Below are 13,920 nucleotides of genomic sequence, written 5' to 3'. Positions count from 1 at the left end.
CGAAAACCAGGAGCCAGGCACTTTTTCCAGGTCTCTTATGTGGGTGTCAGGGGCTCAAGTGCTTTGGTCATCTTCCACTGTTTTTTTCCCAGGCTACTAACTGAATTAGAAGTGGAGCAGTTGGTACTCACTGGCCCCATATGGGCTTAACTTGCTGTGCCACAACACTGGCCCCCATACTTACCTTTCGTAGCTTTGGGTTCACGTTTTGTAAAGTCTATGCAGATTGACTAAGCAGTTATAACTAAGCTCATAAGACTGTTTTGGATATCATTATACATTTAACTAGGAAAAGTCTTAAGAAGCTATAGTAGAGGGCCCAATGCAAAGGTGCAGCTGGTTAATCCTCCACCTCTAAGCACCGGCATCCTATATGGGTGCCAGTTTGCGTCCCAGCTGCTCAGTTTCCCATCTAATTTCCTGCCTGTGGCCTGGGAAAGCAGTCGAGGACGGCCCAAAGCCTTGGGATCCTGCACCCAAGTGGGAGACCTGGAAGTAGCTCCTGGCTCCTAGCTTCTGGTTGGCTGAACTCCAGCTGTATGGCCATTTGGGAAGTGAACCAGCGGATTGAAAATCTTTCTCTCTGTCTCTCCTTATTTCTGTAAATCTTCCTTTCTAATAAAAACAAAAAAATTTAAAGCTATATCAGAAAGGATTGACTTGATAAAAATAGTTCTTTAAAAAGTAAGGCCATTGAGAACATAACTGCTAAATTATGGGTAGTAACAGAAAAAAAACTTCAAGAAAAATGTCCTTAAGCTGATTGTAACTTAGAGGAGTGGCAGCTTCGTCCCTTGCCTGATCTGGGCATTGTTTAAAGAAGTTGCCAAACCTGCTTGATTTCTATTTCTGCCCTTCCTAGTTATGAGGCTTTAGTCAAGTTACTCAACTTATGCCTCAGTTTCCTCATTTGGAAAAAAGTTTAACTCTTGCCTAATAATACATTACATTTTAAATGAGGAGTGTTTTGAAGTGTCTGGCGCATTAATCTTCATGGGTGCAGGGTCCTAAGGCTTTGGGCTGTCCTCAACTGCTTTCCCAGGTCACAGGCAGGGAGCTGGATGGGAAATATGATTGCTGGGGCATGATCTGGTACGCATATGGTATCCCAGCAGCATGCAAGGAGGGCACTTTAGCTACTAGGCTCAGCTGTGGCAGGTGGCTGCTTGGAGAGTGAATCATCAGACAGAAGAGCTTTCTCTCTGTCTCTCCTCTTCTCTGTATATCTGACTTTGCAATACTGTGGATTGAGTTAGATTTCCTTATTAGAACCCTCTAGCAGTCTGTAAAGAGTTCTTAAAGATTTGATGCTTTAAAATGCTTTTTCCCTCTGGGGTGTGACACCCTTGCTTGGCCTTCCTCCTGGAAGGCCAGAGGTCCATGAGGTGCAGAGGGAGATGGACTAGCTGGTTTGTTAGTGGTGTAAGCCCTGTTGTGTGTTGGTGAAAGACGACATGTCTGGCTTGGGAGGGACATTTGTGTGTCTGGGAACCTAATAATGAATGGAAAGAGGATTCTGAACATGTAATATTTTTCTGCGGTGGCTATGCTGAAATTATTGTCTTTTTTGTTCTCTCTCATTAAATGAGTCTAAGAGCCAGTTCATTATCTACAGTGTCAATATTGGTTTTTGTTTATAAGGTAAAGTATTAACAGATTTGAATGTTTCCAGCAGTTTCCAGCTGTCTTACTGACTGTAAATGAATCAAGAAATAGTCAAGATATACTTGAGAATTTTAGGCTAAATCAGACCTTCCTAATATTTTTTTTTAAGAATTATTTTATTCATTTGAAAGAATTACAGAAAGAAATGGAGAGATAGAGATGTCTTCCATTTGCTGGTTCACTCCACAAATGGGCTAGGCCAGACTGAAGCCAGGAGCCAAAGGTTTTCCTAGGTCTCCCATGTGAGTTTAGGGGTCCAAACACTTGGACCATCTTTCACTTCTTTCCCAGACACAGTAGCAGGAAGTTGGGTTGGAAGCAATATCCTGTACCCATATGGGATGCTTACATTGTGGGAGGTTTGTTATACCACAACACTGGCCCCTAAGATTGGTTTTGACCTGATTTGCTGTTTCCTCCATGGCTTCAAGGCAGAAAAATAGAATCTCCCACCTTTTTTCTTTTTTTAAGATTTATTTATTTTTATTGGAGAGGAAGATTTAGGAGAGAAGAAGAGAGAGAAAAATTTTCCACTTGTTGGTTTATTCCCCAGGCAACAGCCAGAGCTGACTTGATCCAAAATCAGGAACCAGGAGCCAGAAGCTCCTTTCAGATCTCCACACAGGTGCAGAGTCACACAGGTGCAGAGTCTGAAGGCCTTGGGCCGTCCTCCACTGCTTTCCCAGACCACAAGCAAGGAGCTGGATGGAAAGTGGAATAGCCAGGATATGAGCTGGTACCCATATGGAATCCTGGTGTTTGGAGGTGGAAGATTAGCCAATCAAGCCATCGTGCCAGGCCCAGAAAAATACAACTTTAATATCTCCTTCCTCTGCTTTTGAGAAAAATAACTCCTGTTAAATAACGTACAGAAAAGATGAATTAAGCCATGCTTTGCACATCTTAATTCAGTTTGACCTTTTTCTTCTAACAGGAGAAGTTTTTGAATTAACACTGTTGACTGACATACCCAGGCTAGCAGATGGCACTTATTCATCAAATGTCCACATGCAAGCGTATTTAGAGGCCAAAAATGTCTAATAGACTGTATTTTATAAAAACAAAGAATTTCAGTAATGAACTTGAAGGATTACAGATGATCCTGAGAAATAAATTATACTCCAAGCTAGGCATGCTTCTTAAAATATCTAAATTATTTGTAGTCAAAATTCAATCAAATTTATTTTTTTCCTTCCTACTTTCAACACTTCCTCTAATCTAATATAGGAACTAGAAATAATGATGATAATAATAATGACCAAATTACAATTTGGCCTCATATGGGAGGACTAAGCAAATGTGTTGTTGACAACGGAGTATGAAGAAGGGCATGACTTCTCTTTTTGACTCTTGTAGAAGCTCAAGACCAAATCATTTCAATTACAGCTGAAGGCAGAGGACAGTTTTAATTTGAAAATTAGTACTGGGCCTGGTGGCATGGTCTAGTGGCTTAAAGTCCTTGCCCTGAACGTGCCGTGATCCCATATGGATACCGGTTCTAATCCTGGTGGCTCCACTTCCCATCCAGCTCTCTGCTTGTGGCCTGGGAAAGCAGCAAAGGATGGCCCAAAGCTTTGGGACCCTGCACCCACGTGGGAGACCTAGAGGAGGTTCCTGGCCCCAGCTTCAGATGGGTGCAGCACCGGCCGTTGCGGTCACTTGGGGAGGGAATCATCGGATGGAAGATCTTCCTCTCTCTCTTCCTCTATGTATATCTGACTTTCCAATAAAAATAAATAAATCTTTAAAAATAAAAAAGAAAATTAGTGCAAGAAATTTTTAAAAAATTGGTTTCTGAGAGATTGTTATCTCTGAGGTAATAAGTGCTAACATTAAGTCTTGAAATAGCTCTGTTTCTCACTGTACAATCTGACTTGTTGTTGATTGGATTTTCATGGTCTAATTAATGATGATAACCTTTTTGGATGACTGGAAATAAATTTCACTGATGTTTTGGTGCACTGCATGACTCTACTGACATTAATAGCTCAGGAATAGAAAGGATAGTTGGTTCCTGTTTGAGATCTTTGCTTTTTTCTAAAAAAAGAAACCATATTTCATATGTAGAGAAATAGATTGAGCACTCCTGTGCACTCGTTCATTGCCCAAATTGCCCTGACGGCCAGGATTGGGCCAAGTAAATAGAATCAGTATCAGGAACCCATTTACTTGAGCCATTATTGCTGCTCCAAGTATTTGCCCTGGCAAGAAGCTGAGAGTAAGTAGCCAGAACCTGGTGCTGCACCAGGCATGGATGTCATAACCATCAGACTGAATGTCTGCAAGTAGTATCTTTCTTTTTTATGAGTTCAAGTTAGATGGAAGGCATTGATCTGTTTCTTATTTGTGGATTGGATCAAACAATTCTACATAAATTCTGTAGAGAGAAACGCTTGGTGAGAGAGCTGAACATCATATAGATAGAGAGTAACTGTTGGAGAATTGTGGTGAAGAGCTTCAGAAAGATGCATGAACAGCACAGCTGGAGGCATCCTGCTTTCTGGAAACATGCTGACAAGCTAAGGGTAGAGAGCACCTGATCTGGTTAGCCTTTTCCTCCCTTGGCAGTGTGAGAGCACTGGGGCAGGGGTTTGGTGTAGAGATGAAGATGCTGCTGAGGAAGTCCACATGATGAACTGGGGTTCTTCGGATGGAGCCTTGCTCTCCTTCTGACTCCAGCTTCCTGCCGACAGGCCCTCTGGGAGGCAGCAGGTGATGCTGGCTCCAGTGACTCGGCCCCTGCCACCCATAGGAGTTTCAGGCTCCTGCATTTGGCATGGCTCAGCCTTGGCTTTGTGGTGTTCAGGGAGTGGACCAATGGGTGGAAGATAGATGTGTCTCTATGCCTTTCAAATAAATCAAAATAAATTTTTAAAAATTTAAAGCATGGATTCATGAATGTATTCATATGTGTTATCTTCGAGAGTGTAGTCTCAATGTATTTCCTCAATGTGTAAACACTAAAGAACAATGTAAAGCTTTTGAATGGAATCATTGTAATGAGCTTGATAAGTAGTTCACAGCATTAAATTTTTTCTCTCATACTTTTGAATGGTGTACTATTTTTTATGATAAAATACATCATGTAACCAAGTCTTACTGTCTCAACTGTTTTTAAGGTACAGTTCAGGTTTAGTATATTTACATTGCGTAAAAATTTCCATAAAATTTTCATCTTACATGATTGAAACTCTCTCCATTAAACAGCTCCCCTTTCCTTTTTCCTCCCAACCTCTGATAACAAATGCCATCCTTCTTTCTGTTTCTGTGAAATTGACTGCTGTGCCCCCATTCCTGGGTACTGATGCTGTTAGGCTGCTGGGAGCAGTCCACCCCTCCTCCAAGATACAGGAAGGAAAGAGAAAATGGAAATCGTTGCCTCATCAGCTTTCCCTTATTTCTCAACTCTTCCTGCCCTAACCAGTGGTCTGTGTGGCCATGCATCCTTCTCCACCATGTAAACATCATCAAAAATGAAAACATATAAAAAATTGATTGCTGTAGTAGCTTCAGATAAGTGATATCAGACAGTATTTCTTTCTGTGACAAGCTTACATCATTACCAAAACATCTTGAAGGTTCATTTGTGTGGTAGCCTGTAACAGGATTTCTCAAGTTGTATTTTTTTTTAAAAGATTTAAAAAATTTATTTGAAAAGGCAGAGGTCACACACACACACACACACACACACACACACACACACACACACCTTTCATACGCTGGTTCACTCTTCCAGATGGCCACAGTGACTGGGGTGGAGCCAGGAGCCAGGAGCTTTGTCCAGGTCTCCCACATGAATGACAGGGGCCCAAGCACTTTTAACTTTCTGTAGAAGGTCTGTACTGTTTTTTATATAACTGGACCATTACATAGTCTCACAGGGGTGCACAAAGGTTTCAGCTTTCTGTATCCTTGCCAACACTTCTTTAATTGTAACCATCCTATGGGTGTGTGGTATTAATTTACCTTTCTCCAGTAATTGTGATGTGAAGCATTTTCCTAGGTATTTGTTGACCATTTGAATATCTTTTTTTTTTTTTTAAAGAAATGCCTACTCAAGTCCTTTGCTCCTTAAAATTTGTTGTTGTTTATTTGAGAGGATACTTAGTGCAGTGGTTCAGATTCTGCCTAGGATCCCTGTATTCCGTATCTGCGTGCCTGGGTTTCAGTTCCTGCTGTGTGTCCCATTCCAGCTTCCTGCTGACATGCACCCTGGAAGGCAGCAGGTGATGGTGCTAATGTTTGGGTCCCCGAACCCATGTGAGAAACGCTGCCTCAGGTCCTGTGGGCATTTGGGGATTAAACTCGTTAATGGAAGATCCGTCTGTGTCTCTCTGCTTGCCAAGTAAAGTGAAAATCAGTAAGGATTGTCTAATTAAATAAATGTTTTTTTAATTTATTTTTTTAAGATTTATTTTTGTTTTTATTGCAAAGTCAGATATACAGAGAGAAGGAGAGACAGACAAGAAGATCTTCTGTCTGCTGGTTCACTCCCCAAGTGGCTACAACAGCCAGAGCTGAGCCAATCAAAGCCAGGAGCCAAGAGCATCTTCCGGGTCTCCCACATGGGTTCAGGGTCCGAAGGCTTTGGACCGTCCTCAGCTGCTTTCCCATGCCACAAGCAGGGAGCTGGATGGGAAGTGGGGCTGCAGGATTAGAATTGCACCCATATGGGATCCCAGTGTGTGCAAGGTGAGTACTTTAGCCACTAGGCTACCACACCAGGCCCTTATTTTAAAAATTTTTATTGGAAAGGCAGATTTACAGAGAGAAGGAGAGACAAAGATCTTCCATCTGCTGGTTATTCCCCAAATGGCTGCAACAGCTGCAGTTAAGCCAAAAGCCAGGAGCTTCTTCTGTGTCTCCGCTGTAGGTACAGGGGCTGAGGCACTTTAGCTATCTTCTGCTGCTTTCCCAGGTGCTGGAGCAGCTGACTTGAACTGGCACCTACATGGGATGCCAGTATTGTATACATCAGCTTTACACACTACTCTGCAATGCCTGCCTCTATTTTCTTATGGCCTTTTGTTTTGAACTGGTGGCTTCCTGCACTTGATCTTATCCAAAAGGCCAAGAAGCAGTAACCTATAGCTTCAGGCTCATAGTATTTACAGCGAGTGAGTCATGGTGATCTTTTTTTTTTTCCCCAAGGTTTGTTTGTTTGTTTGTTTATTGGAAAGATAGATATGCAGGGAGGAGAGACAGAGAGGAAGATCCTCAATCTGATGATTCACTACCTAAGCAGCCGTAATATCCACAGCTGAGCTGATCCGAAGCCAGGAGCCCAGAGCTGCTTCTGTGTCTCCCATGTGGGTGCAGAATCCCAAGGCTTTGAGCCGTCCTCGATTGCTTTCCCAGACCACCAGCAGGGAGCTAGAAGGGAAGAGGAGCAGCTGGGATATGAACCAGCATCCATATGGGTTCCTGGCAGATGCAAGGTGAGGATTTAGGCACTAGGTTATCCTGCTGGGCCCAATGATCCTTATTATTAAAGTGTCCTAATATTCCAACACTTCAATCAGTGAGAGCTGGAGTCCACATAAACACTACTTGCTTTAGACATGGGCCCTGATTACTCAAAAGAGGAAAGTTGAATGCTGAACTGGTTTCTTAGTTTCCTGTTGCCCCTGTAAAGCAGCAGGTCATTGTGCTGCAGCGTGGGATGTGAGGAGGAGTCCACAAAGCCACGTGCTGGGAGGCTGGGGGAGCACCCGTTCCCTTGCCTGTTTTGCTTGGCTCGTGCCCTTTTCTGGCATCCCTCTGACCAGTGCTTCCAGGCCAGTTCCATTGAGGCTGATACTGTTGTGTGTCTCTTCTAATCATATTGGGCTCAGCTCAGTAACCCAGGACACTCTGTTGCTGTTTTCTGACACTCCCATCTACAAAATCCCTTTTGCCATAAGAAGTAACCTACTCACAGGTTTGGGGATTAGAATGCAGGTTTCTCTGGGGTATGTGTGTGTGGAGGGGGCGGGCACTGCTCTACTGACCATCTCTGCTTTTCATTCCTGCTTGTCACAGAAGCTAGCCACTTCGTTTCTATAGCAACTGCATCAGTCGGGACTCTCTTGTGCTTTCTCTCCTTTCATCTGGCCTGTTCCATTCTTTCTCCGTTCTCTCCCATTCTCTTCTGCACTCCAGTTCTTGAAACATGCCTATGTTGGGTCCATTGGTGTCCTGAGGTCTTTGTTTTTCTATATTTTCCTCTACAGCCCTCAGTCTTATTTTCTTGTCCACGTGGTTAGCTTTGGTAAGTGTTGTTCCCTGTATGTGAGAAAGCATTTCTATGAGTAACTTGAGACCTCAAGTGAGGGGAGGCTTTGTGCTTGCTTTTTAGTCCATCTTGAAGGAAGTTCACAGTTGAGATTCTCTGGCTCTTTCGGAGGTGGCAGACCTCAGCCTCCAATCTAAGGGAGGCTGCTCTGGTGGCCTTTGGGTTGTCATGGTGAGAGTCTCCAGTTAGTTCACTACCCTGCCTAACCCTGAGGTATGTGTGTGTGGAGCAATTTCTGCCAGGAGGTCATTAATGGAAGGTTCTAGTTTGTCAGCATCAACTGGAGCTTGGGGTTCAAGAATGGTTTCTCCACAGTTCAGCTCTCTGAGTTCCCATTTTCTTAGTTTTTGTCTGTTTATTCCTTGCTTGGTTGTCAAAACTTCAGAACATTTTGTATTTAAGAAAATATATATTGTATTCATTGTTAATTATTTTCAGAAGAATGATGGGGTTGATAGTGAAGGCTGTCCTCCCAGACACCAGACTCAGGGCCTGTTTTCCATATTGCCTCTGCCACTCCCATCCCATTCACTCTGGGCTGGATGAGCACTCTCCAGCACCACTTGTGATGGTGTCAGAGTTTTGCTTAAGCATGCATATGTACAAGAGTACAGTGTCCATTCATGTAAATTTCAGGCCCTGCTCTGACAAGATGAGCGGTCAGCTTCAGAACTCAGGGCTGTGGTCTGCTTTGGAAGACAGAAGCTGTAGGAAAGGGTACTTAAACTTTCTTGGTACTTTGAAGGCTTGAGAAAAAAATGTTATCTCTCAGCTTGTAGTAATTGAGCTTCAGTGGGAGAAGGCAGGAGGTTCATCATTTCTTATGTTGCTAGGTTGTCAGTTGGATAATGAAACCCTTTTCATTTCTCTAGTAAGCTGTTCACGTGTTACTGGTTCAGAACAGAACTCTTAGCGGGCTGATGGGCACCCATGACCGGGCAGGAGGTGGGTACCAAGGCCAGAACAAAGCAGGGATGAAGGGAGGTGGTAGCTTGCTGCCATGGGAAAGTCACTTGGAGAAGATGTCCTCCCACATGGAGTCAGTGTCCATCCTCAGAATATACCACATTAATCAGGTTTGCTTTCCTTTTGGCCTTGGCTGTCCTACAGGACTGTGACTATGGGAGAGGTTGATCTTGTTGGTCCTAGCAGTGAGCCATTGGGAAGACAGAAAAGGGGGTTGCAGTGGTCCCTAGGAGGAGGAAGAAAGGACCATCTGCTGGGTTGTCTAGAACCCAGCTAGTGGGCTGTGGTTCCTGCACCCTCAGTTATCCAGCAGTGGAAAAAAAAATAAGGAAAATGGAGCCAGGCTTGGGCAGTGTGGGTTGGTGGCCTTGACTGTGAACCCTTGAAGCTGTTGTTTAAACCTTAGAGAAACACAGTAAAGTTAGTGAGCCAGACTGCCTGTCACTCAGCTCTCCGTAGGCTCCAGCTCGATCCCTGTTTGACACAAGACTCTGAGACAGTCTGATCCAAGATCAGCAGGAATCTTTAATGGCAGGTCAGGGAACCTGAACATGAGCAGGAGGCCCTAGTGGCTGCTGCACCAAAAAAAGGGGGGCGGGGAGGAGGGAATGCAGTAGCCTAGTGGCTGAAGTTCTTGCCTTGCATGTACCGGGATCCCATCTGGGCACTGGTTCCAATCCTGGGGGCCCCACTTCCCATCCAGCTCCCAGCTTGTGGCCTGGGAAGGCAGACAAGGATGGACCAAGGCCTTGGGACCCTGCACCCGTGTGGGAGACCCGGAGGAGGCTCCTGGCTTCGAATTGGCTCAACTCCGGCCATTGCAGCCACTAGGGGAGTGAATCAGCGGATGGAAGATCTTCCTGTCTGTCTCTCCTCCTCTCTGTAGATCTGAATTTCCGATAAAAAAATAAATAAGTAAAATCTTGAAAAGCAGTAGCAACAACAACAAAAAACCAAAAACAAAACCCAGATCACTTTCTGCGTGGGCACCTGTGTTTTGTTCCCAGGATCCTGGCTGAGACCCAGAGCCTCTGAGTGCGCTTGTGTTTTCACCCCTTGCTCTGGCTCCCAGCCTGCCCCACCTGCCCCTGCAGTCAGGTCTCTCCACTCTGGCCTTTCCAGAGGACTGACTGACACCATTCAGCCCCGGAATTATGTGCTTTGTACTTACTTGGAACCACTGCTCCCGGTGAAGCAGTCTCATAACCACGGGACCTTACATATCAGCCTTCCTGTAATTAAAGCAATTTTAACAAGTTTGCTTGTCAGCCTGTCAAGAATTGCCAAGGAGCAAACTTTCTTTTTAAAATTACCATTATAAAACTAGGTGACACTGAAATGAAAAACATGTTTTGCTCCTGGATTTTTCTTTGCTATTGAGCCTCCAAACCTACTGGCTTAGCGACAACAGGGGAGGGTTGTTCTGGGCTCCGGCTCGAGGCTGTGTTTCTAGCTGCCACCAGCTCCTGCATTTATGTTGTTTGGTTTGATTGAGATTTTTCCTTTGCTAAGATCCAATGGGGATAGGAAAGTCTGAAGTACACAAGTGAGCAAAACTCTGTTAGAAAGCTTCTAGTAATTTCTCTCAGGTACTTGATAACTGAAAATATATAGTTTCAGATGTGTCCTTGTCATGGCTGTCCCCTTGTTATCACTGGAGAACTTCCTCAGGCGACCAGATCGTTGTTTCCCAGTGCTCCTACTGTCCACCAAACTTTGTCAGGTTTGATGTTTTTACTTTTTGGCAGTATTAATTGCCAGCATTTTTGACCATGCGTATTTGGTGGAAAATTTAAATGTAGGAACTGTTTAAATTAAAGGAAAAGGCAGCCTCATGCTGATCATCTGTGGTAGATGAAGTGCATCATGTTGGCTGGTGTACAGTAAACTGTAACATGGGTAGGGTTTTCGATTAGGAAAGGCATTTAGATTCTCATTTTACAAATGAAGATACTGAAACCTGGAGAGGTTGTGGCCTGTGCAAACTCCCACTGAGTCAGCCAGGAAGGGAGCAAGGACCAGCAACCCTCATGTCCAGTCCTAAGTGGGCACTCTCTCCTTTACCCATGATGCCTCTCCATTCTGACAGTCTGTTTCTGACCCCTCAGCATCCCTCCAGCCTGGAGACAGAACATAGAGCCGGGTGTTTGAACATGCCATGTCCCTGCTCATGTTCCTGCCTTTGTTTGTTACTTCTCTCCTCTTAACGTGCCCATCCCACATAACCTGTCAGTTTAGGAGACCAAGCAGGTGTGCTACCTCTCACTCTGCTCAGAACTCCCAAAACCCACCCTGTGCATTAGCTTGTTTGACAAGGTCTCTGCTCAGGTTGTGTGTTAGTTTCCAACTTGTAAGGTCTCCCAGGATGCTTTAGTATCCAGTGGGTGGGTCAGAAGTGAATAGGAGATGAAATGTCCTGAATGTCACAGGTGGGCTTGGTATCTTTTGTTTTGCAACCCATTTGAGGAGATGCCTCTCTGTGTCTCACTCCTAAGGTAGAAAGGAGTGCTTGCATGTTTCAATATAGCACTACAGAATTCTTGGCTGATGGTGGTTTACAGCATTACCATCTGTTGGCCTGCCATTTCCACTGTGAATTCAGCTTAGAACATGCCTGGACTGTATCGTGGGGCCTTAGAATGTGGCCATGTTTTCCTGGCAGACCTTGTGGTACTTACCATTTGTGGAATAAAAAAGCCAACAGCTCATGGCAGTTTGTTCACAGACTTCCATAGCTGGATGCTTTGCTACTTATTAGTAATGGCAAGATATATGAGCACTGTGGGGAGATATGGCCAAGTATCCCTTGGGTCACTGTGAGGATTACAGTGGAACTAAACTCCCCACAGGTTAGCTTGTTTTGGTGAAATTTTTGTCCTAAGATCCTCGGGATCACCAGGATCCTGTATTTGTCCTGCTGGCAATTTCTATTCAGGAATTTCAAGCTTTGAAATAGAGAATTACTGATAGGAATGAGCTAGTAAAAAGAGAAGGAAACAGTTACTCAGGTGTTGTGAAGTCAGACAGATTGTATAATGTTTATAACGCTGGTGTGTAGTTTGCTCATAGAAATGAATGCTTATCTGGAATTTGTCTAGTGAAAATGAAACAATTAAACCCATTCAACTGCAGAACCAGGGTCCTCCGCCAAGTAGAAGTGTAATCAACATTTAAGCTGAGCTTCATCTGTGCTCCCGTCTGTGAGTGACAGTGCCTCCATGGAGAAACTGCTTCTGACTTCTGGTTCTCTCACTGTTTTCACAGAGTCTGAGCCCTTGTGAAGCTGGCGATGACAAGTCTGAATGGTCGCCATGCCGAGAAAACCATTGACATGCCAAAGCCATCAGCCCCCAAAGTGCACGTGCAGAGGTCTGTGTCCCGAGACACCATCGCCATTCACTTCTTGGCATCTGGGGAGGAGGAGGAGGAAGAGGAGGAGGAGTTCAAGGAGTACCTCACAGAGGGGCTAGACGACCAAAGCATTGTAACAGCGCTCGAAGCCAAGGAAGACCTCTACCTTGAACCCCAGGGTGGCCATGACTCCGCGGGCCCTGCTGCCTCACCCATCCTGGCAGAGGGACTGCCCGCATCCCAGGCCCCTGCCATTTTACCCGTCTCGGAGAACACTGTAAAGCTGTTGGAGCCCCCTCCTCCGGCAGCACAAGTATTAAGTACAGTGCCATTGGCTCTGTCCCCAGGGTCATCCTTGTCAGGGCCCTTAGCCAGCTCTCCCAGCATATCATCCCTCTCTGAGCAGAAAACCAGTTCTTCCTCCCCATTGTCCTCTCCTTCCAAGTCCCCCATCCTGTCATCCAGTGCCTCATCCTCTGCCCTGTCCAGCGCAAAACCTTTCATGAGCCTTGTCAAGTCCCTGTCTGTCGAGGTGGAGCCAAAAGAATCTCTGCACCCCCCCAGGCACAGGCACTTGATGAAGACCTTGGTGAAGTCCCTGTCCACAGATACTTCCAGGCAGGAGTCAGAAGCTGTTTCCTATAAGCCACCTGACTCCAAACTGAACCTACACCTGTTCAAGCAGTTCACACAGCCCCGGAACACAGGTGGAGATTCCAAAACCGCACCTTCTTCCCCATTGACCTCTCCCTCTGATACCCGCTCCTTTTTCAAAGTGCCCGAAATGGAGGCTAAAATCGAAGACACTAAACGCCGCCTTTCTGAAGTCATATATGAGCCTTTTCAGCTCCTTAGTAAAATCATAGGGGAAGAAAGTGGCAGCCATCGGCCGAAAGCCTTATCTTCAAGTGCTTCTGAGCTCTCCAACCTGTCCAGCTTGAACGGGCACCTGGAAAGCAATAACTACAGCATCCAGGAGGAAGAGGGGGACTCTGAAGGTGAGGGCTATGGAAGCGACCCCAACACCTCCAGGGGTGACCTCCCAAAGGCTACCGAGGAGCCCTCGAGAGAGGCTGAACCGAAAAGTGGCCAGGTGAGTGGCCTGAAGGACTTGGGCTTGAGGACGAGTTCTCTAGTCCTTGAGAAGTGTACCTTGTCGGCACTGGTGAGCAAAGAAGATGAAGAGTTCTGTGAGCTGTACACTGAAGACTTTGACCTGGACACAGAGGGGGACAGTAAAATGGACAAACCCCCAGACGTCCCTGTCCAACCAAAGGTGCTTGGCATCGGTAGTGCAGTCCTCGACAGTGAGGATGAGGCAGAAGCAGCCGGGCAGCACCCTGAGTTGCCAGTGAAGACACTGGGCTTCTTTGTAATGTGTGTCTATGGGTACCTCATCCTCCCCCTTCCCTACTACGTGAGCGGCCTCCTCCTGGGAGTTGGCCTAGGCTTCATGACTGCAGTGTGCGTGATTTGGTTTTTTACACCACCAAGTGCTCATAAACACCACAAGCTGTATAAGCATGTGCAGCCCTGGAACACGAGGTCTCTGGATATCAAAGAGCCTGAAATCCTAAAGGTAAGTCCCTGTCTAGCCACTGGCTGGTACCGTCCATACACTCACTGCCTTGCAAACCGGGTCTGCTCTAGCTTCATTTTCTAGA

At 45.5% G+C, this 13,920-nt stretch overlaps 1 protein-coding gene across 5 annotated transcripts in view; it reads left to right on the top strand.

Annotated features, from left to right (window-relative positions):
* The window catches only part of TEX2 (testis expressed 2), an 82,237-nt gene that overhangs the window by 18,644 nt on the left and 49,673 nt on the right, over window positions 1-13,920 (top strand). For 3 of the 5 annotated variants that reach the window (XR_005884800.1, XM_040989510.1, XM_040989509.1), the window contains exon 1: window positions 11,647-13,835. Coding sequence is in view for 4 of the 5 variants with exons in the window: in XM_040989510.1 (XP_040845444.1) it covers window positions 12,195-13,835 (1,641 nt within the window). In the remaining variant the exon portion in view is untranslated. Of the gene's footprint in view, window positions 1-11,646; window positions 13,836-13,920 lie in introns of those variants that run through there. The other 2 variants (XM_040989511.1, XM_040989508.1) reach the window with 1 other exon arrangement.

Source organism: Ochotona curzoniae, unplaced genomic scaffold (genome assembly GCF_017591425.1).
Source record: "Ochotona curzoniae isolate NIBS_2020 unplaced genomic scaffold, NIBS_Ocur_1.0 contig_523, whole genome shotgun sequence".
Lineage (NCBI taxonomy): Eukaryota > Metazoa > Chordata > Mammalia > Lagomorpha > Ochotonidae > Ochotona > Ochotona curzoniae.
This window is presented reverse-complemented; position numbering and strand designations above follow the sequence as displayed.